At 49.9% G+C, this 20,425-nt stretch overlaps 10 protein-coding genes across 13 annotated transcripts; 4 read left to right on the top strand and 6 right to left on the bottom strand.

The window, feature by feature from the left end:
- The first annotated feature begins 238 nt into the window (after positions 1–238).
- On the top strand, positions 239–2,496 carry PPTG_00209 (hypothetical protein). The gene is made up of 2 exons (XM_008891580.1): positions 239–804; positions 882–2,496. Exons 1-2 carry the CDS (start codon positions 796–798, stop codon positions 2,370–2,372), a joined length of 1,500 nt encoding a protein of 499 aa, XP_008889828.1. The 5' UTR covers positions 239–795; the 3' UTR covers positions 2,373–2,496.
- Positions 2,497–2,651: 155 nt separating this feature from the next.
- Positions 2,652–4,946, top strand: PPTG_00208 (hypothetical protein). Its single transcript, XM_008891579.1, has 3 exons — positions 2,652–3,433; positions 3,502–3,894; positions 3,966–4,946. Exons 1-3 carry the CDS (start codon positions 2,693–2,695, stop codon positions 4,668–4,670), a joined length of 1,839 nt encoding a protein of 612 aa, XP_008889827.1. The 5' UTR covers positions 2,652–2,692; the 3' UTR covers positions 4,671–4,946.
- A 646-nt stretch (positions 4,947–5,592) lies between these two features.
- Positions 5,593–10,765, top strand: PPTG_00207 (hypothetical protein). The gene has a single exon (XM_008891578.1). It carries the CDS (start codon positions 5,841–5,843, stop codon positions 10,506–10,508), a length of 4,668 nt encoding a protein of 1,555 aa, XP_008889826.1. The 5' UTR covers positions 5,593–5,840; the 3' UTR covers positions 10,509–10,765.
- PPTG_00206 lies at positions 10,569–11,676 on the bottom strand. 2 transcript variants are annotated; one of them, XM_008891576.1, is made up of 5 exons: positions 11,447–11,676; positions 11,221–11,375; positions 11,043–11,163; positions 10,903–10,968; positions 10,569–10,829 (listed from the first exon to the last, which is right to left on the bottom strand). In XM_008891576.1, the coding sequence occupies exons 1-5, from the start codon at positions 11,605–11,607 to the stop codon at positions 10,787–10,789; spliced, it is 546 nt and encodes a 181-aa protein (XP_008889824.1). In that variant the 5' UTR covers positions 11,608–11,676; the 3' UTR covers positions 10,569–10,786. The 2 variants fall into 2 exon arrangements, with proteins under 2 accessions (XP_008889824.1, XP_008889825.1); XM_008891577.1 differs by having other exon boundaries at positions 10,569–10,968.
- Positions 11,677–12,002: 326 nt separating this feature from the next.
- On the bottom strand, positions 12,003–13,049 carry PPTG_00205 (hypothetical protein). 3 transcript variants are annotated; one of them, XM_008891573.1, is made up of 4 exons: positions 12,731–13,049; positions 12,493–12,650; positions 12,298–12,418; positions 12,003–12,224 (listed from the first exon to the last, which is right to left on the bottom strand). In XM_008891573.1, the coding sequence occupies exons 1-4, from the start codon at positions 12,958–12,960 to the stop codon at positions 12,161–12,163; spliced, it is 573 nt and encodes a 190-aa protein (XP_008889821.1). In that variant the 5' UTR covers positions 12,961–13,049; the 3' UTR covers positions 12,003–12,160. The 3 variants fall into 3 exon arrangements, with proteins under 3 accessions (XP_008889821.1, XP_008889822.1, XP_008889823.1); XM_008891574.1 differs by having other exon boundaries at positions 12,298–12,650; XM_008891575.1 differs by having other exon boundaries at positions 12,003–12,650.
- Positions 13,050–13,379: 330 nt separating this feature from the next.
- Positions 13,380–14,717, bottom strand: PPTG_20684 (hypothetical protein; the record flags this gene model as incomplete). The annotated part of the gene is made up of 3 exons (XM_008892882.1): positions 13,380–13,393; positions 13,909–14,101; positions 14,652–14,717. 3 exons carry the CDS (start codon positions 14,715–14,717, stop codon positions 13,380–13,382), a joined length of 273 nt encoding a protein of 90 aa, XP_008891130.1.
- Positions 14,718–15,687: 970 nt separating this feature from the next.
- PPTG_00204 (hypothetical protein) lies at positions 15,688–16,120 on the top strand (the record flags this gene model as incomplete). The annotated part of the gene is made up of 2 exons (XM_008891572.1): positions 15,688–15,761; positions 15,937–16,120. 2 exons carry the CDS (start codon positions 15,688–15,690, stop codon positions 16,118–16,120), a joined length of 258 nt encoding a protein of 85 aa, XP_008889820.1.
- Positions 16,121–16,202: 82 nt separating this feature from the next.
- PPTG_20683 (hypothetical protein) lies at positions 16,203–16,427 on the bottom strand (the record flags this gene model as incomplete). The annotated part of the gene is made up of 1 exon (XM_008892881.1): positions 16,203–16,427. The coding sequence occupies one exon, from the start codon at positions 16,425–16,427 to the stop codon at positions 16,203–16,205; it is 225 nt and encodes a 74-aa protein (XP_008891129.1).
- Positions 16,428–17,926: 1,499 nt separating this feature from the next.
- PPTG_00203 (hypothetical protein) lies at positions 17,927–18,605 on the bottom strand. The gene has a single exon (XM_008891571.1). The coding sequence runs from the start codon at positions 18,591–18,593 to the stop codon at positions 18,036–18,038; it is 558 nt and encodes a 185-aa protein (XP_008889819.1). The 5' UTR covers positions 18,594–18,605; the 3' UTR covers positions 17,927–18,035.
- A 43-nt stretch (positions 18,606–18,648) lies between these two features.
- On the bottom strand, positions 18,649–20,063 carry PPTG_00202 (hypothetical protein). The gene is made up of 3 exons (XM_008891570.1): positions 19,796–20,063; positions 19,566–19,724; positions 18,649–19,497 (listed from the first exon to the last, which is right to left on the bottom strand). Exons 2-3 carry the CDS (start codon positions 19,624–19,626, stop codon positions 19,229–19,231), a joined length of 330 nt encoding a protein of 109 aa, XP_008889818.1. The 5' UTR covers positions 19,627–19,724; positions 19,796–20,063; the 3' UTR covers positions 18,649–19,228.
- Positions 20,064–20,425: the final 362 nt, after the last annotated feature.

Raw genomic sequence — 20,425 nt, 5'->3', positions numbered from 1 at the left:
CGCAGCTTTGTGGTTGGTTAAAACTCCAGCCAATTACACACATTTTTACTTATAATTGCCAGATCGAAATCCTTCCTCGTATCAGGCTCTCCTCTCCTCGCGCCATGAAGAAGCTGGTGATTAAGCCGTACCGCCAGAACATGGGGATGGACCAGGCGCGCGCCCAGGAGATCTGGGCGTCGCTGCGCACGGCCATCTACGAGATCTTCTCACACAACGCGAGTTTGTTGTCCTTCGAGGAGCTCTACCGCAATTCGTATAACCTGGTACTTCACAAGCACGGCGATCTGCTCTACAGCGGCGTAGTGGGAGTCATTACCGAGCACCTTCAGACTGTAACACAACAAGTGGCCTCTGTCTCAGATGACATGCTGCTCGTGGCGCTCAATGATCAGTGGGTTGATCACCAGATCGTCATGACAATGGTGCGCGACATCCTCATGTATATGGATCGCACCTACGTCACGCAGAAGCGCAAGCTTCCAGTGTACGACAACGGGCTCTACATCTTCCGGGACGTCATCGTGCGTCACGACAGCGTACGTGACCGAGTGCGTGCTCGGCTACTGCTCAGTATCGAGCGAGAACGACACGGAGAGCTAATAGACCGAGATCTCATCAAGAGTGTGCTCCGCATGCTCGTAGATCTCGGTGTGCACTCCAATACAGTGTACGAGAACGACTTTGAGAAGTTCTTCCTCGATACAACGCTGGACTTTTACCGTGCTGAAGCCCAATCCATGCTGGATGTGGCTACATGTCCTGAGTATTTGGAGAAGGCCGAGCAACGGCTGAATGAAGAAGGTGCGCGTGTACTGCACTATCTGAACCCGTCGACGGAGCATAAATTGAAGACAATCGTGGAGACGCAATTGATTAAGAACCAGGCGAAAGCTTTAGTGGACATGGAGCATTCAGGGTGTGTTGCGCTATTCCGTGACGGTAAAACTCAGGCGCTGCGTAGGATGTACTCACTATTTCGACGCGTACCAAGCACGTTGCCTGAGATCAGTGAAGCTGTGTTCCAGTACATTAAAACGCAGGGAGACGAGATTGTCAAGACCCAGTCGAACCCTGAGACGGCGTTGGATGCGTCACAGTTTGTGGAAAAGTTGCTGGCATTGCGTGAAAACTTCGTGGGTTTCTTGTCGGATTGCTTTTTCGACGACCCGCAGTTCCACAAATCTATTAAGCAGGGCTTCGAGGCCTTTATGAACACAAGCACAGTCTGTGCTGGATACCTGGCACACTATCTGGACGAGTTACTGCGCTCTAAGAATCGGTTTGAAGAGGAGATGGACACCCGCGTAACGCAAGTGATCGCTCTGTTCCGATATCTACAGGACAAGGACGTCTTCGAGGAGTTCTACAAGGTTTTACTCGCCAAGCGTCTACTTAATAGTCGCGGCACTTCGGACGAGGCGGAGAAGCTCGTTATCTCGAAACTCAAGGCAGAATGTGGGTACCAGTTTACGTCCAAACTAGAGGGAATGTTCAAGGATATGAGTATTTCCAAGGACCTCATGGAGCTGTACAGGAAGTCCGGGTATGACACCCGAGGCAGCGGTTTTGGCGTTGATGTGTCTGTCGCCCCAATGCCGTTGTCTGTGCACGTACTCACAAGCGGTTTCTGGCCCACGGAAATGGCTCCTTTGTGTGATCTTCCCCCGGAACTCGTCCAGTTGACAGAGGCATTCGAGTCGTTCTATTACGCACGACACAATGGGCGGAAATTGGCGTGGATGGCAAACATGGGTACAGTTGACGTTCGAGCCACATTTTCAGCGGGTGTGGAGAACGATAAACGTCGTCATGAGTTAAATGTGTCCACGTATCAAGCTGTGATTTTGATGCTGTTCAACCAGCGCTCTGAATGGCGTTTCAAGGAGCTATTGGAGCGCACGCGAATTGACGTAAAGGACCTGAAGCGACATCTAATTTCTCTCTGCACGCCGAAGTACAAGATTTTGATCAAGAGTTCAAAGGGCAAGCGCATCGACGAAGAGACCGATTTATTCACAGTCAATGACTCGTACAAGTCCAAGCTGCATCGCGTACGGATACCGCTGGTGTCTCAAAAGGAGACGTCGCTGTTGCCAGCCGTGGCGTCAAGTACAGCCAGTCCAACGGACGCGTTGCCACCTACTGTTGCTGAGGACCGCAAGCATCTCATTGAGGCCTCCATCGTTCGTATCATGAAGACACGCAAGCAGATGCAACACAACCAACTCATTGCTGAGGTTACACGCCAGATGGCCGGTCGCTTCACGCCTTCCCCACAACTCATCAAGCTGCGTATCGAGAGTCTGATCGAGCGCGAATATCTCCAGCGCAGCACCACGGATCGACGAATGTACAACTATTTAGCCTAAGAAGTACAAGTGGACGAGAGCCATCGGGTGCAACAAGCTCCAAAGCCGCGACGAGCGATAACAATTTAGAGACTGAAGAGCTCCACAAGAGAGGAGGAACGCATCAAAATTGACGATTCATTTCTTATCGTGACATTCTATCTTATTATTTTCTGTCTACCGTCATATTTTACTTTGTCACCCGACTTTAACACTCTTTTCATTAACAGCTCCATACGACTAAACACCGGAATACTCTTTCATACCCCTCAATTACGAACATTATCACTTACGAACCTACACTGAGCCAAAACGCCACTAAGTCGCCCAATCGCGAGCTAATGGCCGAGTCGGAGCTGCTGGGGCTCGCGGGGCTCCGCTCCGTGGCCGTGCAGTCTACTCACATCCAGCGTGTGCAGCTCTTAACCTCCTCTCCGTCCTCTTCGAAGGCTCGCACTCCAGAGCCGAGTCTACGACAGCGGCTGCAACGTCAATGTCGATCGAACGCGTGGCTCTTATTGACGCTGGGCTTTATCTGCTGCTGGGCCACTACTAATGCTGCCACGTCCAAGAGCAAAACTGACAATGCAGTGGCAACTTCAAACGATCTGTACATCGTCTTAGTGAGCATCCCCGTGCTGGACAAGGTGCTGCCACTCAAGCATTTAGCCGAGACTCTGCTATCCCGTGGTGTGCGCGTAGGATTCGCATTGCCCGAGAATTGTCGCCAATGGATGAGCGATCTGGAAGGACTCGAGTTTATTTCACTGGGGAATATTGTAGGTAAAGGACGAGCAACAGCGCTAGATCCAAGCGAGCTCCACAATCTCGGAGTCTATGAAAGTTACGCCAATACTTTACGCTATTATGCATCATTCCAACGTCCGATGTTCGGAGCGTTGCTGGAAGATCTCGAAGACGACCGCCCGGACTTGGTCGTGGTGGATCGATACACTTTTGCAGGCTTTGATGCCTGCCATCGACTGCAATTGCCCTACGTGGTGAATGACCCGCACTTGTTGTTTGACATCGACTCACCCCCGGCATACATTCCCGCCCCTTTCTCCAATTTTACCATGCACGTAAGAAAACTGTAACATTGAGACGAAAAGGATGCTACAAAGACTAACATTGACGGTGATCTTTGTAGACGACGAGCGTGTTGGAGCGATGTCTGAATAGCTACTACCGTCTGCGCTTCCGACTGGGATTAGTGCATGTGTATAATGAAATTAACGCCGTGCGGCAAGAATACGGACTCAAAGCCATCGATAGCAAGCACCAAATGCACGGCCACTCGCTTGTACTAGTGAACTCGGTCTTCGGTTTGGATGAAGCGCGTCCTATGGCGCCTCAATTCAAAATGGTTGGTCTATTGCAGTCACAGAAGCTGCAGCGTGAGCGTGAAGAAGCCACTGGACGTAGCAGATTCCCAGCGGCGCTGACCACGTGGTTGGAGGCTCCAGATCATCAAGACAAGCCGCTGATATTTATCAGCTTCCAAACGGACGTGCCTTTGACCCCAGAGTTCATCACGACTACCGTAAGTCTTGTGCGCTTACTGTATACTGTAACTCGATACAGTGTCTAACTGTAATGTGTTACGGTATACAGATGAACGCCTTGGAGACTGTAAATGCCCGACTCTTATGGAAAATCACACTACAAGAGCAAGCAGCGTTTGATCTGCGCTCACGTCCTCGAGGCTCCGTAATGTTCCTCGGAGACGGCTTGGATGATGCTACGGTGCTGGCGTTAGCGCCCGAGATAGAGTTGCTGGTTACCGCAGGAGATTTCCCGAGTATGCAAGAGGCTCTTGTTGTCGGAGTACCCATTCTAGGTCTACCACACTCAGCTGAACAAGTGGAAGGCGTGGACGCAGTAGTGCGAGCGGGTGCCGGTCTACGACTGGATGGGAAATCATTCTCCGAGAGTAGTCTACGCGACGCAGTGGATAGGATGTTGGTGGACGAGCACGAACACTTTAAAGCCAACGCTGAGCATCTCGGAGAGCTTCTGAAGACTGGTGGAGGCGTAGAACGAGCAGTGGACGAACTGTTGGCTGTTGCTGAATTTGGAGCTCGTCACTTGTTACCGATGCGTAACTTGCAGCCGCTGTACAAGACGTACCTTGTGGACGTGTACTTGATCTACGGGGCGATTCTCTGCGGCGCAGCCATCATCCTGCGCACGTTCGTGTCGGTCGTGCTGTCCATTTTCCAGCCTTTGACTCCGCTCGAGGTGCTTGAAGCAGAGGAGCTTGCAGCGAACGGCCAGATGAGCCGCGCCGACGAAGTGGGCCATAAAGCGGTCCAATAAACAAACAACAGCGCACCTGTATCACACCATGAACAGGTGCAGCGCCCCCAATCGATAGTTGTAGCCATCGTTCCTTGTGTACTTCTTACCGCAGGCTTCAACTACGACGAGACTGGACAGGTACGTTGTGGTATTCTCATCCGTGTTCTCTCTGCACAGGTGAGATACAGCTTGACAACTTGCTGGAAGTCTAGTGCCGCAACCACAAAGGCGAGAATGCAGCATACGTCGAGGAGCACTCTGACATCCCAGCCGGATGAACGTCATTGTCCGTGGTACGATTCACCGTGGTGGTACAGTCAAACACTACTGAAAGTTTCAGTAGTGTTTGACAGTCTGAAACGCTTCAGCAGTCGACCACGTCGACATTGATGAGGTGCCGCTATCGAGTCGAGAGCGAGAGTCTCGACCTTGTCGAGCATGGCATCATAGCAAATGGAAGTGAAAGGAGACGTGAGATCCGTGATCTGTAGATGTAAAATCCGCCCAGGCGGGCAATCTACTTAGCAAAGTGCACCCACAGAGCCGTCGTATCGTCGCCAAGTCCTTATACATGTAATACCTCTGCTCTTTGCCCTCGGCCAGCTATTAACGCCGCCACCTTAGCGTCGAGAACAATAGCAGTGTCTATCTGCCAACGTCTCCACAGCCACAGCATTGGGTCACTCCGTCTCCTGATGGAATCTGCGCACAATTACAGCAGGGTGTTACAGGACCGTAACTGTAACTTACAGTAGGGCGGAAATACTTCAAACCCTAACTAAGAAACTGCGGTTATGGCGTCCGTCCAATACCAAGTGACGATCAATTGCCGGCGGAACAGCAGCAGCCAGACAACCGCAGCAGTCCAAGTCGCTGTCAAACGTCCTCCAACGAGAACCAAGCCTCTTGTCGTACCCGTGAGTCGTACACCGATTCCAGTCAGACAATAAGGCGTCCCGTCTACGCGTGCTGAGCCTTTGGCCGGCTGTTCCACGTCTCCCCGAGGTGTACGGAACGACCGAACGATGGCAGTCTCCAACGCGCTCCTACACCAGGAGAAAGAGGAACCTGTGCGCAGGTATCTGCATACATTTGCCAAGTACCAGGGAGTTAAGCACGCCGCGAATCACCTCGCCAAGCGAGAAACCCCCCTAACGGAAGCCCCTTTGGGGCACTCAATTACAGGTCATGGACCCTAACTCTAACTTGACAGTCCAAACCAACCACAAAGAAGAGCAGGATCTGCAGGACTCACCCGACACTCAGACGCAATACGTCAAACTGGAGACACCCATTAAGGTCCACACTAAGGAGTTCTCTCGTCAGGACACGTTCAATAGTGACGCCGAGTCAGGACCAACAACAGCACCCACGTATCGTCCTAGTTCAGACACCAGACTCAGCGGAGTGGACAGGATGGCGCACGATATTCAATTAGGACCCAGAACGATCACACTGGACGACGCGGATGAGGTGGAACACAAGGAACAGCAACAGATGCAGCAGTCCCGGAAGGACACGGACCAGAGCAGCAAGGCTGGAGCCACAGAACACACGATGCAGATGAGCTCCATCGAGATACGGGACTCGGTTCTACCCAAACTACCCAAGAGATACCTTAACGGCCAGTTCCAGAGCAATTCGTATTTCTCGAGAAGGTTATGGCGACTTTCACAGCTCATTGTGCTCGGAGATATTGTGGCTCTAGGCTTTTTCTACTGCTACCAGTCCGACGCGGACGATATTCGACATGGCAAGTTGTACGTGGGGTCTCCATTGAAAGTTCTGGTCTCCAGTAACGAGCCCAGTTGCTCTACGTCGCTGGCATTGGCTGCGTTAGTGTACCATTTGTTCCCGGCGGTGTTGATACTGGGCCTGCCAGCATCAGGTTTGAGAGTTTTTGAGCCGTTCAGGAGGGAACATCGCATCGATCGAGGTGGGAGACTGCAGAAGGTTAAACGCACGGTCTGTCTGCAGATTTGTGAGCTCGTAGGAGTGGTGATCTTTCTGTACGAAGCTCTAATCCTCGGCTTCTTGGTGTACTACGTTGCAAGCGGGAAGATCTTCGTGGACTGCGACTCCAACATCCCTGCCTATGTGTTCTGCGTCTGCGCTATCGTCATGTTCTGGCTGCTGTTCGTGCTTATGCGAGCTTTTGCTCGCTTCCGTGAACATTTAAAGATGCAACTGGGTGCATTTAAAGAGAGCGATCAAACTGGAGACGTCAAGGCTCACATGTTACGCTCCAAGATGAAACGAAAGAAGCGGCAACAACAGAAGAACGGCAATGGCAATGAGACTGCTCCTACTCCAGCCAGATCAACGATCGTCAAGGACGTTAGTAAGAGGCTGTTCCGAGGAGCTCAGCTGGGTGATCTCAAACTTATTCGACGCTCTATTCGGATCGCGAAACTGCATCTTGGTGAGAGCTTTGCGCGAGAATTATACCCGGATCCTGTTATGGTGTTTGGCATCTTTGGACTCGCTAAGAAGAACCCCATGCACGTGGCTGCGTACCAAGGCAACATCGCCGCCATGGACTTGCTGTATAAGGCGCACTTTCGAGTTAATGCCTTTGATAAAGTCTCACGGGTGAGATTTAGTACAGGCGATCTCTTCTGGTATCTCGCGAGCTATTTCATCCCCAAGCCGGTAGTCTCAGCCGATGAAACGTACAGCTCCGTGTTCAAGACGACGCTGGTCACTCCTCTGCATTGTGCTGTGAGCACTGGGCGTCTGGCTGCTGTGAGATGGCTCATTGCACACGGAGCTGACGTGAATCTGTGTTCCAAGTCGTCGTACCGCTGCGAGAGCCGCCTGCCGCCTATTTTCCTCGCTGATCATCCGGAGATCGTTCACGTATTGCTGCGAGCTGGAGCGAATCATCTGGCGATCCCGGATCCGGGTCACATGAACACAATTACTGTGCTACAACTTGCGTATTTAAGGGGGAACTACGCTGTCGCACAGGTGCTGGAAGACTGGGGAGGAGACGTGGCGCTCACGCCACTGCACGCTGCAGCAGCTATGGATGATGTGGCTACGATCAGGAGTTTTCTACGTAAGAAGGTGAACCCTGACGTTCTAGGAGAGTTAGGATATGTCGGACTGAACAAGCGTACGCCGCTGCATTGGGCTGCTGTTAATGGCGCCGTGGGAGCTGTGGAGATCCTTCTAGCTGCCAAGGCTAATGCCAATTTTCAAGATGCTCATGGACGGACAGCTTTGCATTGGGCTGCTCGAGTGAATCGCGTGGATATTGTACGCGTACTATTAGCGCATGGTGCAGACCCGACGATCGTGGATGATGGTGATATGACTCCCATTATGTGCGCTGCTTGTGCGGGAGGTACAAGTGTGGACATGTTCAAGGCGCTGGTGGCTAGTGGCGGCGACATTAACCACCAACTTCGACTGACTGGAGATACAGCTCTGCACCTGGCAGTCAAACTGGACGATCAGCAGACAGCTTTGGCCTTGCTGAGTATGGGAGGAGACATTATGCGGACAAACCACGACGGCTTCAGGCCTATTGACTGCACAACGTCCACCAGACTGCAGTTCGAGATAAAACGCGCAGCAGGAACTCGCGATGTGATGATCAGTTATACCCACTCACACATGGAGTTTGCATTAAAGCTTCGTAAGTCTCTGGAAGACGCTAACATCACAGTCTGGCTCGATCTCATGGACCCTAGTGGTATTGGTGGTGGGTCTGTGTGGCGAGAAGAGATCGCACGTGGTATCACGAACGCTGCAGTGGTTCTCTGTATTCTAACAGAGGATTATGCACAGTCGGAGTGGTGTTTGAAGGAGCTGGCATTGGCCAAACAAGTGGGCACGCCTATTATGGCTATATCTACTGAACACGCCAAGATCTCGGAAGAGCTTCAGGTGTATTTGTATACGCGACAGCTTGTCCCGTTCGAGAGTGCCATTGTGAAGGTGGAGCACGTGAATGAGAAGGAAACCAGGTATAAATACGACGAGGACGCATACAAGAACCAATTACGGATGCTGCTCGATGGAATGCGAGACGAGATCGAGAAGCGCAAGGAGGACAACATCAAGCGCAACATGCGTCGTGCGGAGACAAATCCGATGACAGGATCGGGCCACGGAGCGAGCGGCATGCGCAGTCGCCGTCTCAACCACGCGGCCTCAGGTATGAGCTCCAACAACACGTACGGCATGGACTCCATGAAGTTTGATGAGCGAACGCTGGCCCTATCAGCGTTTGATACACCGAACTACTACTCTTCAGACTCGCACGGCTCGTCAATTCACGAGCTTGGCGATGATTCCTCTATGCCTGTTATGATCGGCAATAGTCGTCGTCGCGGAGCACCGGGTTCTTCTCGATCTATCGGGTCTAACGGTGTCTTCTCTGCTAGCCAGCGAGGAATGAGACTCAACTACGACTACAACGGCACAAATCTGAGTATTTTGAGCAGCACGAGCTCGAATAGCTTCGTGGACGACTGTGGCGTGTCTGATAGTATTGTGCTTGATACTGGAGGGTACTATTTCCACCGAGCTACCAGCAAGGAGAAGCGAGGAGGACGGACCAATGCTATCGCGGAGAGAGACTCGAACGGAGTCGAGGAGCCCATTACAAGCGACAGTATAGTCGAAGATCTGCAGGAACTGAACACGGCTACTGCTAGTGGCGAACAGTTTGTGTTCATCAGCCACGGTGACCACCACCAGCGATTCGTACGGAAGTTGTGTGTTGAAATGTGCCGTGAGGGAGGACTGAGATGTTACGTGGACCGGAAGCACATGGTGAAGCTGTCCACGACGATAGAAGAGGACAAGGAGGAGGAGCTGGACAAGTCCAAGACTAAACATCCCATGCTCTCAAGGAACGAAGACATGTCGGTGCGTATCCATGAAGCCAAGGAGGCGATTCTCAAGTGTTCGGCGTTTGTCGTGCTCATCTCGGAGAAGACTTTGGCCAGTGAACTAGTGAAGGACCAGCTCGCGTTTGCAGAAGACAAAGGTAAGAAGATCTTGCCGGTAGTGGTGAACCGCATGGACTTCACTCTCGACATCAAGTACAGTCTGGCACGTAGCGAGTTCTTCCACTTCTTCACCAAGGGCGACATGATGGGCTTCCGTCAGTCGCTTCGACATCTCCTAGACGCGCTACGTGAAGAAGTCTACGGTATCAGCATCGGTGGTCCACTTCCCAGTTTTAACTCCGGTGGTCAATTACCCAGCTTCAACGGAAGCAGTCTTGGTAATGGGAGCGATGTCCAGCTTCGTGGTGGATTTGCAGACTTACGAGACAGCTTCATGTCGGCTGGAGGCTCCTACAATCCGTCATTCCAAGGCCCAGTTACTGAGGGAAGCATGCGTAGACGGCGTCCAAACTCTCACAGTCTTTTTGCCAGCTCTCGGAGTGACACGTCCAACTTCGGGCTGCCTCCTACTCGACTCTCACAGACTTTCGCTGAGACTACGGGGACTACACGCAGTGTGACGTCGGATATGAGTCTCTCCCAGTCCATGATCGGCAACTTCTCGACTCTAGTTGGACGGATCACGGACGACCTCGATGAGGAAGACGAACACATTTCGTACGCTGGAATCCAGGACGACGACTTTGATTCGGACGAAGAGGTGGAAGTGGGGGAGAATGGTAAAGTGCAAAGGGTGCAGGAGGAAGCCCCGTCGTTCTCGAGAGCGATGCAGCAACATCCTGCACTGGGCGCTCTCTCCAGTGACGGCAGCTTCGACACTCGCCAACGAGGGTCCAACTCGTCCATCAGTATGCTGGAGCTCACGGAATCTAGCGACCCTATCAACATCAGCTTCGATGCCATGCTGGGCGACAAAACACCAAAGAAGTAAGTAAGTATTACCCTTTTTCCAGACAAAATGTTCCAAGACGAAACAAGTGCTTGTTGTAGTGCGCTCGCTTTATTATTATGTAGAAGTAAGCAGCGAGTTAATCTCGCCATCTACACACAATTTCGCGCGGTGGTGTTATAATACAACTAATAGCATCATTAGCGTAAACTCTTGTGTAGCTTTGCATACCGAATTTGCATACATGGCATTACTGTTGAAAAAAAAAAAAATGCTGCAAGTGGAAACTGAAATCTGACTACCCAACGCTTTTGCTGGTTTTACTTGTCCTTGAAGCTCTCCGTGGCTGGCTTGTCCGACGCCCTGCAACATAAAAAAATCACATTTCTAGTCGGATTCGATGTCGTAAAGGAGACTTGAAAACTAAAATACGTACGTTGGTAGCCCCGCACCCTTGAGCAGCTCTTGAGCGTACGTATTGTGTGCCAGCTTCGTCTGGAGACTACACATCACATGCAGCAACCATGTTAGTTCTGTATCCGCTATTTCAATCAGAACTGATAATATGTCACGCACATTTCTCTCGCTTGGGCCGCGTGTGGAGCTTTATCACCTGGAAGCTGTAGCAGCTCCGTGAGCAAATCCGTACGAATGTTGCTCGTACTCATCGACGTTCTAGCACCGATCGCACCACCGACTACGCAGTTCACGTTAGCACTCCCGCGATGTTATTCGATCAAGAGCGATAGCTCACCTAGCACTCCTACAACACCCAAGGGTGTTCCAAACGCAGCCACGTTCCAGATTCCTGCCATCGCTGTAGCTCCTAAAAGTCCACCGAAAGCGGCGCGTCGGGTACCTTTCTGGCGGTATTTCACGAACACGTCGCGTTCGGCTGGCGAGACGTCCCTATTCGCACCGAGAACACAGTAAGTATAAAAAAATCATCGTGGACTCTAGATACGATCGCAGTAACGTACATCCAAGGAGGACGACCGAATCCTCGGGGCCCAATACCCCACGGAGCAAATCCACGAGGTGGGCCGTAGCATTGGGGATCTTGGCCATCCTTCTTGGCAAACATCTCGGAGCGCATGGTGTACATGACTTCGTACTGCTCGGACGTCATGTTGGACATCATCGTGCTGGAATTTCGGGTGTTGAGTGGAGGAGACTTTTCTGTTGGGAAGCTGGAAAATTGAAATGTGAGCTTTTCCAACGACGATGTGTTTCCCGGGAGTAAACGTTGGTGTTGACGCCGGAAATATCATTCTGGTGATCAGAATGAATGTGCAACTTGATGGGCGCACTTTTGTACTGAACTATGAAAACTTTCTTAACTGCTTCTTACCAACATACGCAGAAGTTCTGAGTCCGACAGAACCCTATGTTTCACTTGACTACGTGAGTTTTGGAGATAATGAAAACTCCTAGTCTCGCATGTGATACTTGACATAACAAATTGTTTTTAACGAGCAGGAAGGTCCCTCAAAGTCTTAGTTGGATGGCCTTTTTCATTATGAAATACTACAGTAATATGTCTTAGCGAAATGATTTTGTATATAACTCTGGTTAATGAACTCGGCAATGGTTCTCTAACAACAACAAAAAGATTTCGTTACTACTATCCGTTCGTAGCCGCGGTTTCAAAAGCAGGTTTGTTATGTTATCACGTAGCCCCACGGGCACGAATCTCATGGTTCCGACCCATTGAGAAGCTCCTGTGCGAAAGCGTTGTGCGACAGCTTCGTTCTGAGGCTATAAGCACATACACATACGCAGAAATGTCAACTGTACTATGCCATCGTACCAAGTCTTGAGGAACACGTACATCTCTCTCGCTTGAGCTGCCCGCGGTGACCTCTCGCTAGGAAGTTTTATCATCTCGGTCATCATCTCTTGGCGAATGCCGCTGGTGCGAACCGAGACCCTGGCGCCGATAGCTCCACCCACTGCAAGAATCAACGATCGATGGATAGCGTAAGACGCTGTAGACATCCACCCGAGCAAAGTACACTTATTGTACCAATCATTCCAGCAAACCCCAATACACTGCCCAGCGCGGTCACTTTCCAGACGCCTGCCATCGCTGACGCCCCGATGATTCCACCGAGAGCTGCATGTTTTCTTCCTTTCTCTCTGTATTTCATAAGCACACCCATCTCAGCTGAGGTGACGTCCTTCCTGCTCGTTCAAAGTACACATTGGAATTAGAATCGATATCGGGGCCCCGAGTGCGATTCGGAGAATCAGCAAGTACGTACATCCAGCCCAGAGAGCCGCCACGTCGTCCACCATGACCAAAGTGTCCAGGGCCATCAAATGCCCAAGAACCAGGACCAAATCCCCAAGTTCTAAAACCCCAAGGCCCGGGACCACCACAACTCCCCGGACCGAATTGTCCTGGGGCACCAAATACACCTGGGCTGATCCCCTTCTTGGCGAGTTCGGAGCGCATTGTGTATAGGACCTCGTACTCCTCGGAAGACATCATAGCGCTGTTTTACTGGTAACGATTTACGTTTGTGAGGATCGTGGCGAATGGCAAATTGAGTGTGAAATCCGAGATAAGCATACACTACTGGTCAGAATGTTTGTTCAGGGGCGTCAACGGGTCAAGTTGATGGTCATGCAACTTGCTGGCTCCTCGATCGCTGGTAGCAAATTATAGTACAGTTTGGATGCCAATATGCTGATTACCACGTGATTTTTCTTAAAACCCCTCTGAGTTAAGTTGTGAGCCCCGGGAATATGGACGGGGACTCACGACTTTTACGTATAGATCTTCCTGCAGTCTGCCTCCTTCACACTTCTTAATTTTTCAGAAAGCCACTAAAATGAGCATCAATTTGGAGTAGAAAACCAAAGGCGCTAAGTTTCGCAACGGCGGTTTCAAGGGGGGGGGGGGGGGATTCACGGTCGTTCCTCTGTCATTTTAAGTTTGAAAATCAATATGCTTCTACAATAACCTATGTCAAGGCACACAGCAAACTTGAGTGTACAGACCGGCGTTTTTTTGTCCCGGCTAAAGTGAACTAATGTGACTCTAGGCCTACGACTGTAGGCAAAGTCAAAGTACTTATGCATTATAATCTATCTGCCGCGCCCGCTGACGATATTGCCCTCGTCGAAGTCATCTACACCAATCTACTGGTGCCTAGCGTAGTCGTAAGCGTTCAAAAATGCATGCCAGCTCGTCAGAAGTGGCATGTATGCGATGACATATAGTATGCCTTGACAAAGGTTATTCGGTAGTGCATTACACGCAGATCACCCTAAAAAAAATACTGAACATTCTGACCCATAACTCTTGCTTTGTCGAAGCTACTCAGCTGGCTCCTTCTGCTCTCTTACAAGGCTCTTCTCCACCACGTACCCCCTTCTTCCCTTGAAGGCGAAGGTTATGCTCTACGACATGAGATCTGTTCGAATAGATTCGTACGCTCGGTGGGGCTTACTGGCGACGGATGCAGCTGGTTCTGGTACGTCATGAATTCTTCTTTCTGTTGGTCCTTGGCCAACGTGGAGGCGGCCTCTAGTTTGCTAAGAGCTCGTACGCGAGCATCACGAACGCCGAATAATCGGTGATAGCACGCGCCTTGTCCACCAAGTCGCACTGCTGATTGGATTAACACCTGTAAACGGAGGTGATTATCGTTCTGAACGCCACTCGCGTCCTCGCTGTCGGGTTATTGCTGTTCAAGTCACACGACAGGAGTCACGAGACTAGGACACTACGCCGCTTCACAATCGTCATGTCACAACAGTGGTGTAGGAGCAATCTCCATTTCCTTCGCCTGCACCTTGCGATTGAGGCGTTATATTGTGTCGAGTTTCTGGCGTTACAGTATGTAACGTGGGCAAATGAAATTTTGACTGGAGCAATATTTCAGAATTCGAACCATTTTATTTCAAATGCATGTATCCAAATTCGGTCAGTTTTATTTCATCATTTAAAACCGCGCAAATTTTACACATGCACAGTAAAAACTATCATTATGGTGGACGCAATTACGACCATATTAGTTTGATTCAAATCACTAAATTTAAGAATACTGATGCATTCTTAACCCCAGAAATTTGAGATTTCAATTTTGACCCAGCTAGTTGTCCTCCAGTGTCCTCCTCTACCTTAATATAAAGTTTGATGTCTTGTTAACGCGTTAAACCTGCGTGGGTTCAAACGGACTCGTATTGATGCGTGAAGCCCTCTCCCCACGAAGCACTCGTGTTTTCGGTCTGATCGGCCATTTGTCCTATCGATAGGACAAATCGGTAGGAATGACTGCACTTGGTCGCGCGATAAATCATTGCTGTACGCTATGTCCTAAAGCTTGGTTCGTGCCAGACGAGCTGAATGACGGCGTGGCTGAGGCGTCAAACGTGTAACCCGCCGCTCGTTGGGCTCTACAGAGTTTCGAGGCCTTTTTCGAGTGGGTGGTGGCGGGCGAATATGTGGAGCCCGAGTTTCTGGGACCTGCTCGCATGGGTTTGGGAGCTTGGGGTCTGTATGAAATACGTCGAAGCAGCTTCGACCATCCCAACGCTTAACGTTGCATAAGGGAACGGTGCAAACAGTGCACTGGTTTCTAGTCTTGTTTCCGTGCCTGGTGTGAGCCGCTTCATTTCTGGGACGGTTTTCTTTATCATGGCTTCTAACGCGACAGCACACCAAACAACTAAGCTGTTGCGTTCCAGGTAAAAGTTCCTGTGCTTCTCTCAAAGCACCATCGCTACTTTTGTCATCTTCTTCTTCAGAGCTGGTAGCTTTATTGATCTCTGTGCCATAAATCTCGGGAAGAGCTGCCGCTGCATCAGGACAAAAAGAATGAAGCGTGGAATTTCTGCACTTCTTCTTTTGATATGCGCTGTACGACTTGCATTTATCTGTGTCCATCAAGAACGAGTAACTCTACGTGCACCCCCACAATCGTTAAGAAAGAATCTACCGAACGTTCGTAATGCAGAAGAATACCTCAAGCAACTGTGTCGTCTGGTAAGCATTGTAAGCCAGTGTCATTAAAATGCGTATCCAGATCACAGCCAAAGGTGCCAGATGGGCGTGACGGGCTTTCATATTCTTTAGATACCGAGAGTATACGTCGATCCCGCCTTTCACTCTGTTCCACTTTGCGATGACAGTTGGTACTATTTGATGTGCTGCAGGCAGTGGCCGTCCGCGTGTCTCCACCTTCGTTGTTAATGCTCTCCACTAGCTCAAATGCTGTTTAAGAGTGGCCGTATCAACGCAGTGACCAAGTTCTTCTGCAGAAAAATTTGGCAGCGGTGTATCCGGTGAGTATATCCAACTCAAACACTTGTCCTTGATAGTCGAAAGTGCAAGCAAATATGCCTCAGCAACATCTTCACTGACAATGACGTGAACCACTCGCAAAAAATGTCGTTTTTGAGGCGTAAACCAAGAAACCATTTCTCAATGATGCAATGATGATGTTGTGCAGTATTTGAGAGCGGTGGAGAACGAGGACGGAGAAGACGACGAGGTGGAGGATATCTGCGACTTTGACATGCGTGAGCTGGACGAGGCCGACGAGGACGACGGGATGGAGTTCCACGACTCGAATGTTGGGCTAGACTTCAAGCTCCAAGGCCTCAACTTGCAGGACTACCAAGGTCTCGATGAGCTTGAATAAGGAGATGAGGAATTCGACGAGGACGTTGAAGAGGAGATCCATACTTGAGATGGATGTCCGCCTTGGGCTCCAAATACACGACTCAGTACGCGCTGCATAACACGAGCCGTCTCCAGTCTTGCTTTGGATAAGAGAAAAGCGTCGGTGTCATCCACGTTGAGCTGGACGGTGGTGGCTTGATGAACTTCCATCTCGCGGCTTCCTCTGTGATCTCATCAACCTGATCCTCATCTCCATTGTCGCTGTCTGACAGTAGATCATCGTATGGGCCTTCATCCATAGCGAAATGCGGTATAGGCATCTCCATATCGAACCACACTGCTGTTTTCGACGAGATCTTGCAAACTCTGCTTATCAAACACGCAATGCGGAATAGTTAGTAAGGCCCACAAGCTTCTGCTGGTAGCACCGCTGCACTCAGACGCTCTTATAGGCTGTAAGGACACTTCACCTCGAAACGTAGTGCCTGTGAACGTGTGCGGAAGCGCTCCTCGTTCGTGTTTCCTTTGAAGGACGCCGAAGAGTGTTTGTCCTACTGAATTCGCGTGCTAGGACAAACGAACAATGTGTGTACCACACCAAACGCAGTTTTGTCCCCTCTCTTAGGACAAAATTAGACTGGGGTTAATAAGCCACGGTTCGTCGTCGTGATCACCACCATCACCACTGCTGGCCTCGCCGCCAATCCATAAACGAGGGTGACCGATCAAGGCAAACGCCTGCTGTAGTGCGCGCAAATGTGGCGGCCCTCCTGTCAGTGAGACGACAGAGTATGACCGCTCACGTAGCGCGATTTTTTTTGCGAGCTTACCCTGGGCAGGATACTACTGCTAACGATAATGTGTTTATTATTATTATATTAGCCTTAGTTGAGCAATTCGGTTCAGGTTGGACCAGGCAACATTACTTTTGGGCTGAAGTGTCTGCGGTATCATTAAGGTTCGCACTACCTAAATCATGTGTATTTGTTACAGCAAGTCACTTTGCTATCATACATTCGGCTTCGGGACGCTAACATGAAATTTCCGAGTAATTATTCAACAAGCTACGTTCAGGCCTGTTAAGGTAGGGCGTTTAAACGGAGTAGACTTGATAAGTTTGAAGAAAATGAAGTTGTGATTGAGAAATTGTAGGTGGCGATCCTGGATCGCTCGTGTGTATAGCATGGTATAACTGATGTAACACCACTGATTAATATTTTCTGCGGTTACACAGACATCGTCGGTGAAAACACCCATGGCCTTGTCAAATCCAAATTATTAGCAAATCAAATTAGTGCTCTTTTAGAATCCGAAATATTCACAAATTATGTGCGAAGTTTTACTATGGGATTGTTTGCCATGTGGTGGAGTCTTTCAAAGTCGTTGCCTGTATACTTCGTGAAAAGAGATAATAATACATTTTCTTCGAATTACATATGCCTCGTGATCTCTTTCTAGAACAGCGCTACCGTCCAGGTATTTTTTCAAGTATTGCCCAGGTTCTAGCCTTATGGTGCCAATCGATTGCCCGGATCCTAAGAAAGTACAATATATGTCTCTTCAAGTACATTTAACTACCAACACCCGCATGTGTGGTGAGTTCCTTGTATGGAACTAAGATTCATATAAAAAGGTAATCGCAGAAGGTATGCTGTGATATTCTCTAGAAACGAGCACTGAAATCGATATTTTACGCATTTAGCATGAACCAATCAAAACCCGAGTTCGATACCGCTAGCCTTTCCGTTTTCTATCAAGCAAGAGCAGTAGCTGTACTCCCGATGGCACAAAGTTCAAAATAAATATGATACTCCCGTACTAATGAGAAAAGAAAATGCATTTGGAAGAATATATACAATATAACTTGCGCCGATGTTGTCAATTACATCGAGCTGGCTAGTCACTACTGCAAAATAGTGAGACTGCTCCAAGTTTTACGTAACAACGATCTTGGACTCGTAAAATCTCTTATAAGCGCGGTACTTATTCAGAGCAGGGTTGTTTCTTACATACGACTGTTTCAACTCCGGGTTTAGCTTCAGCGCCACGAAGAATTCGTCAGGAGTGACCTTGTTTTCAACCAACACAGTATCCGAAACTCCCTTCTTGATCATTCGCTTTACCTTTGCAATCCTTTGTTTCAGCGCCACCGTCTGAATCGGTTTTGAGCTAGCAACCGAAGTCTTTAAGCTTTGAGTCCACGTTTTCATCTTCGCAGCAAGCTCCGTTATTCCTCGCTCTTCCCCATCAGTGTTCACGTCGTTGTTAGCCCGAAGTATGCGTTTCTCGGCGACGCTCCACTGAACATCCTGGTCCAGCTCCGACTGCGGCACCTCGAGCTGCATTCCATGTTCGGTTGCTGCGAGAGCGTTACTGCTGGAGAAAATAACGAAGGCCAAAGCGAAGAAAAGAAAGAGATTGCGCATTGTAGTTGAAAGACGACCAAGTGAGCTCTTTTCAGGAAGTCTACGAATGAGAGAGAAGCAGTACATACCGTCTTCTTCAATTCCATTCCAAATGTGCTAACCATATGTATGCTCATGGATCGTCATTTGTTTGTTTGATTCCGATCTGCGATCCGTTACGCGAGAAAATCGTACCTTGCGCACCACGTAAACATGTATTACGAGGCTAGGCATGCCGCATGAGGCAGCATTACTAAGGAATACGAAGCAAAGCAGAGGTGCAGAGAATATGTTTACTGGTAGCAAGACGGATCAGCATCAAAAGGGATTAACAAGAACCCTCCAGCGCTCAGGTTCGAACTGGGCCTGCCCCGTGAAGGCTGCTTGGGCGTTGAAACTACATTGCCTACAGTCGTCGATCGGGTCATCCGTGCCAATTTGCTCAGTCCACCACAGTGTGTTCCTTCAAGTAACGACATGCATGAGCCAATCCGGCTGGCAGCTACGACGCTTCGTATGGACGCTAGCAGGTTGGGAACCCACTCGCTGCGGAGCGGTGGAGCTACAGCTATGTTATCGTCCGGGGTGGGTCACCTCGCAATTAAGATGTTCGGTCGCTAGAAGTCGGACGCATATGAAGCCTACACGAGGATGGACAGCAGAACGACAGCCCAACTCGCAGCAAGAATGTGCTTCGAACCAGAAGATCCAGTACAGCCCGGCTACGCCGGTGTGGCGGCATCCGCCACCTCGTGGTGATCTAGCTGTAACTGGAGTTTCAATGTACAAGCGATTGCCCCCGTGTCGAAGTGAGTGCAGATTGAAAAGCTGATAACAGCAACGGACAACATCGACACAGACAAATTCGCCACATACATCTCTCTTGCCTGAGCCGCGTGCGGTGACTTGTCGCTCGGGAGCTTGAGCATGTCGGCGGTGACCATGTCTCCACTTGTGCGCATCGATACGCCAGCACCGACCACGCCGCCAACTGCAGCAAATCACAGAAGGGTTAGTCAGCTCAGTGTAGAAGAAGGAGGATCTAAAGCTGCAACGCACCGATCATCCCCATGACACCCATGGCCCTAGCCAGTTTGGCCATCTTCCAGACGCCAGCCATTGCTGACGCACCAACCAGTCCACCCACAGCAGCGCGTTGCTTGCCCTTTCTGGCGATACTTAATGAAGACGCCCCTCTCCGCCGGCGTGAGATCCATCCTGCAAATAATTGGCCCGTTAGAGCCTGGATTCTAAGCAAAAGCAGTCAAAAGAGTTGAGCACAGCCGTACATCCATCTGCGGCCACCATTACGGGGACCATCGAATTGATTGGGACCGGTGGCATCTCTGTTCTTGTCGAATATCTCGGAGCGTAGTGTGGACATGACTTCGTATTGGTCGGAGGACGAGGAGGAAGTGGGGGAGAACATGGCGATGGTGGTTAACTTGGTTGGATTTGCGTTGGTGGAGCTTGTAGCTTGTGCGGTTGAGTTGCTGAATTGGTTTCTGAGTACGTTAGGCGGCGGAGGGCTCAGCTAAGACTCGATGCTTCTTTGCGGTAAGATGTTGAAGTAAAGAATGGTTGTTGCAGGGGAGCCGTGATGACAACGAGAAACGGCTGTTTCGGACGGTCGTGACTATTACAGTAAAAAAAAATCAATTCCCAGACCTGCATTCAATCCCCAGGTAGATTCGATATTACATGGTTAGGCGCAAATAGATTCGCACAATATGTGCTTTGTTTAGTACTAATATAAAACCATTGGAATGGATGCCGTCATCTATGTGCAGATAGTAATGCGGCATTGGCAATGTCACCTCCTGGTGCGGTGTTGTATCGCCAAGAGAGTAGAATGCAATATACTAAACGTATTTACTACGGCTTAAAACTGAACAGGATGACATTGATGATAAAAGCAG

The sequence above is a fragment of the Phytophthora parasitica genome (genome assembly GCF_000247585.1).
Source record: "Phytophthora parasitica INRA-310 unplaced genomic scaffold supercont2.1, whole genome shotgun sequence".
Taxonomy (NCBI): Eukaryota; Oomycota; class Peronosporomycetes; order Peronosporales; family Peronosporaceae; genus Phytophthora; species Phytophthora nicotianae.
Note: the sequence above shows the minus strand (reverse complement) of the source record. Positions and strands in the feature narration are given on the sequence as shown.

Coding starts and splice junctions, on each gene's coding strand:
- PPTG_00203 (XM_008891571.1), bottom strand. CDS start 18,593: ATGTACTGCTTCTCTCTCATTCGTAGACTTCCTGAAAAGAGCTCACTT.
- PPTG_00206 (XM_008891576.1), bottom strand. CDS start 11,607: ATGATGTCCAACATGACGTCCGAGCAGTACGAAGTCATGTACACCATG. Junction 11,376..11,446: donor TTCGGTCGTCCTCCTTGGAT/GTACGTTACTGC, acceptor CGGTGCGAATAG/GGACGTCTCGCCAGCCGAAC. Junction 11,164..11,220: donor GGGTGTTGTAGGAGTGCTAG/GTGAGCTATCGC, acceptor TGAACTGCGTAG/TCGGTGGTGCGATCGGTGCT.
- PPTG_00205 (XM_008891573.1), bottom strand. CDS start 12,960: ATGATGTCTTCCGAGGAGTACGAGGTCCTATACACAATGCGCTCCGAA. Junction 12,651..12,730: donor GGCGGCTCTCTGGGCTGGAT/GTACGTACTTGC, acceptor TTGAACGAGCAG/GAAGGACGTCACCTCAGCTG. Junction 12,419..12,492: donor GGGGTTTGCTGGAATGATTG/GTACAATAAGTG, acceptor TGATTCTTGCAG/TGGGTGGAGCTATCGGCGCC.
- PPTG_00207 (XM_008891578.1), top strand. CDS start 5,841: ATGGACCCTAACTCTAACTTGACAGTCCAAACCAACCACAAAGAAGAG.
- PPTG_00202 (XM_008891570.1), bottom strand. CDS start 19,626: ATGGCTGGCGTCTGGAAGATGGCCAAACTGGCTAGGGCCATGGGTGTC. Junction 19,498..19,565: donor GGGTGTCATGGGGATGATCG/GTGCGTTGCAGC, acceptor GATTTGCTGCAG/TTGGCGGCGTGGTCGGTGCT.
- PPTG_00208 (XM_008891579.1), top strand. CDS start 2,693: ATGGCCGAGTCGGAGCTGCTGGGGCTCGCGGGGCTCCGCTCCGTGGCC. Junction 3,434..3,501: donor TCTCCAATTTTACCATGCAC/GTAAGAAAACTG, acceptor TGATCTTTGTAG/ACGACGAGCGTGTTGGAGCG. Junction 3,895..3,965: donor CAGAGTTCATCACGACTACC/GTAAGTCTTGTG, acceptor TACGGTATACAG/ATGAACGCCTTGGAGACTGT.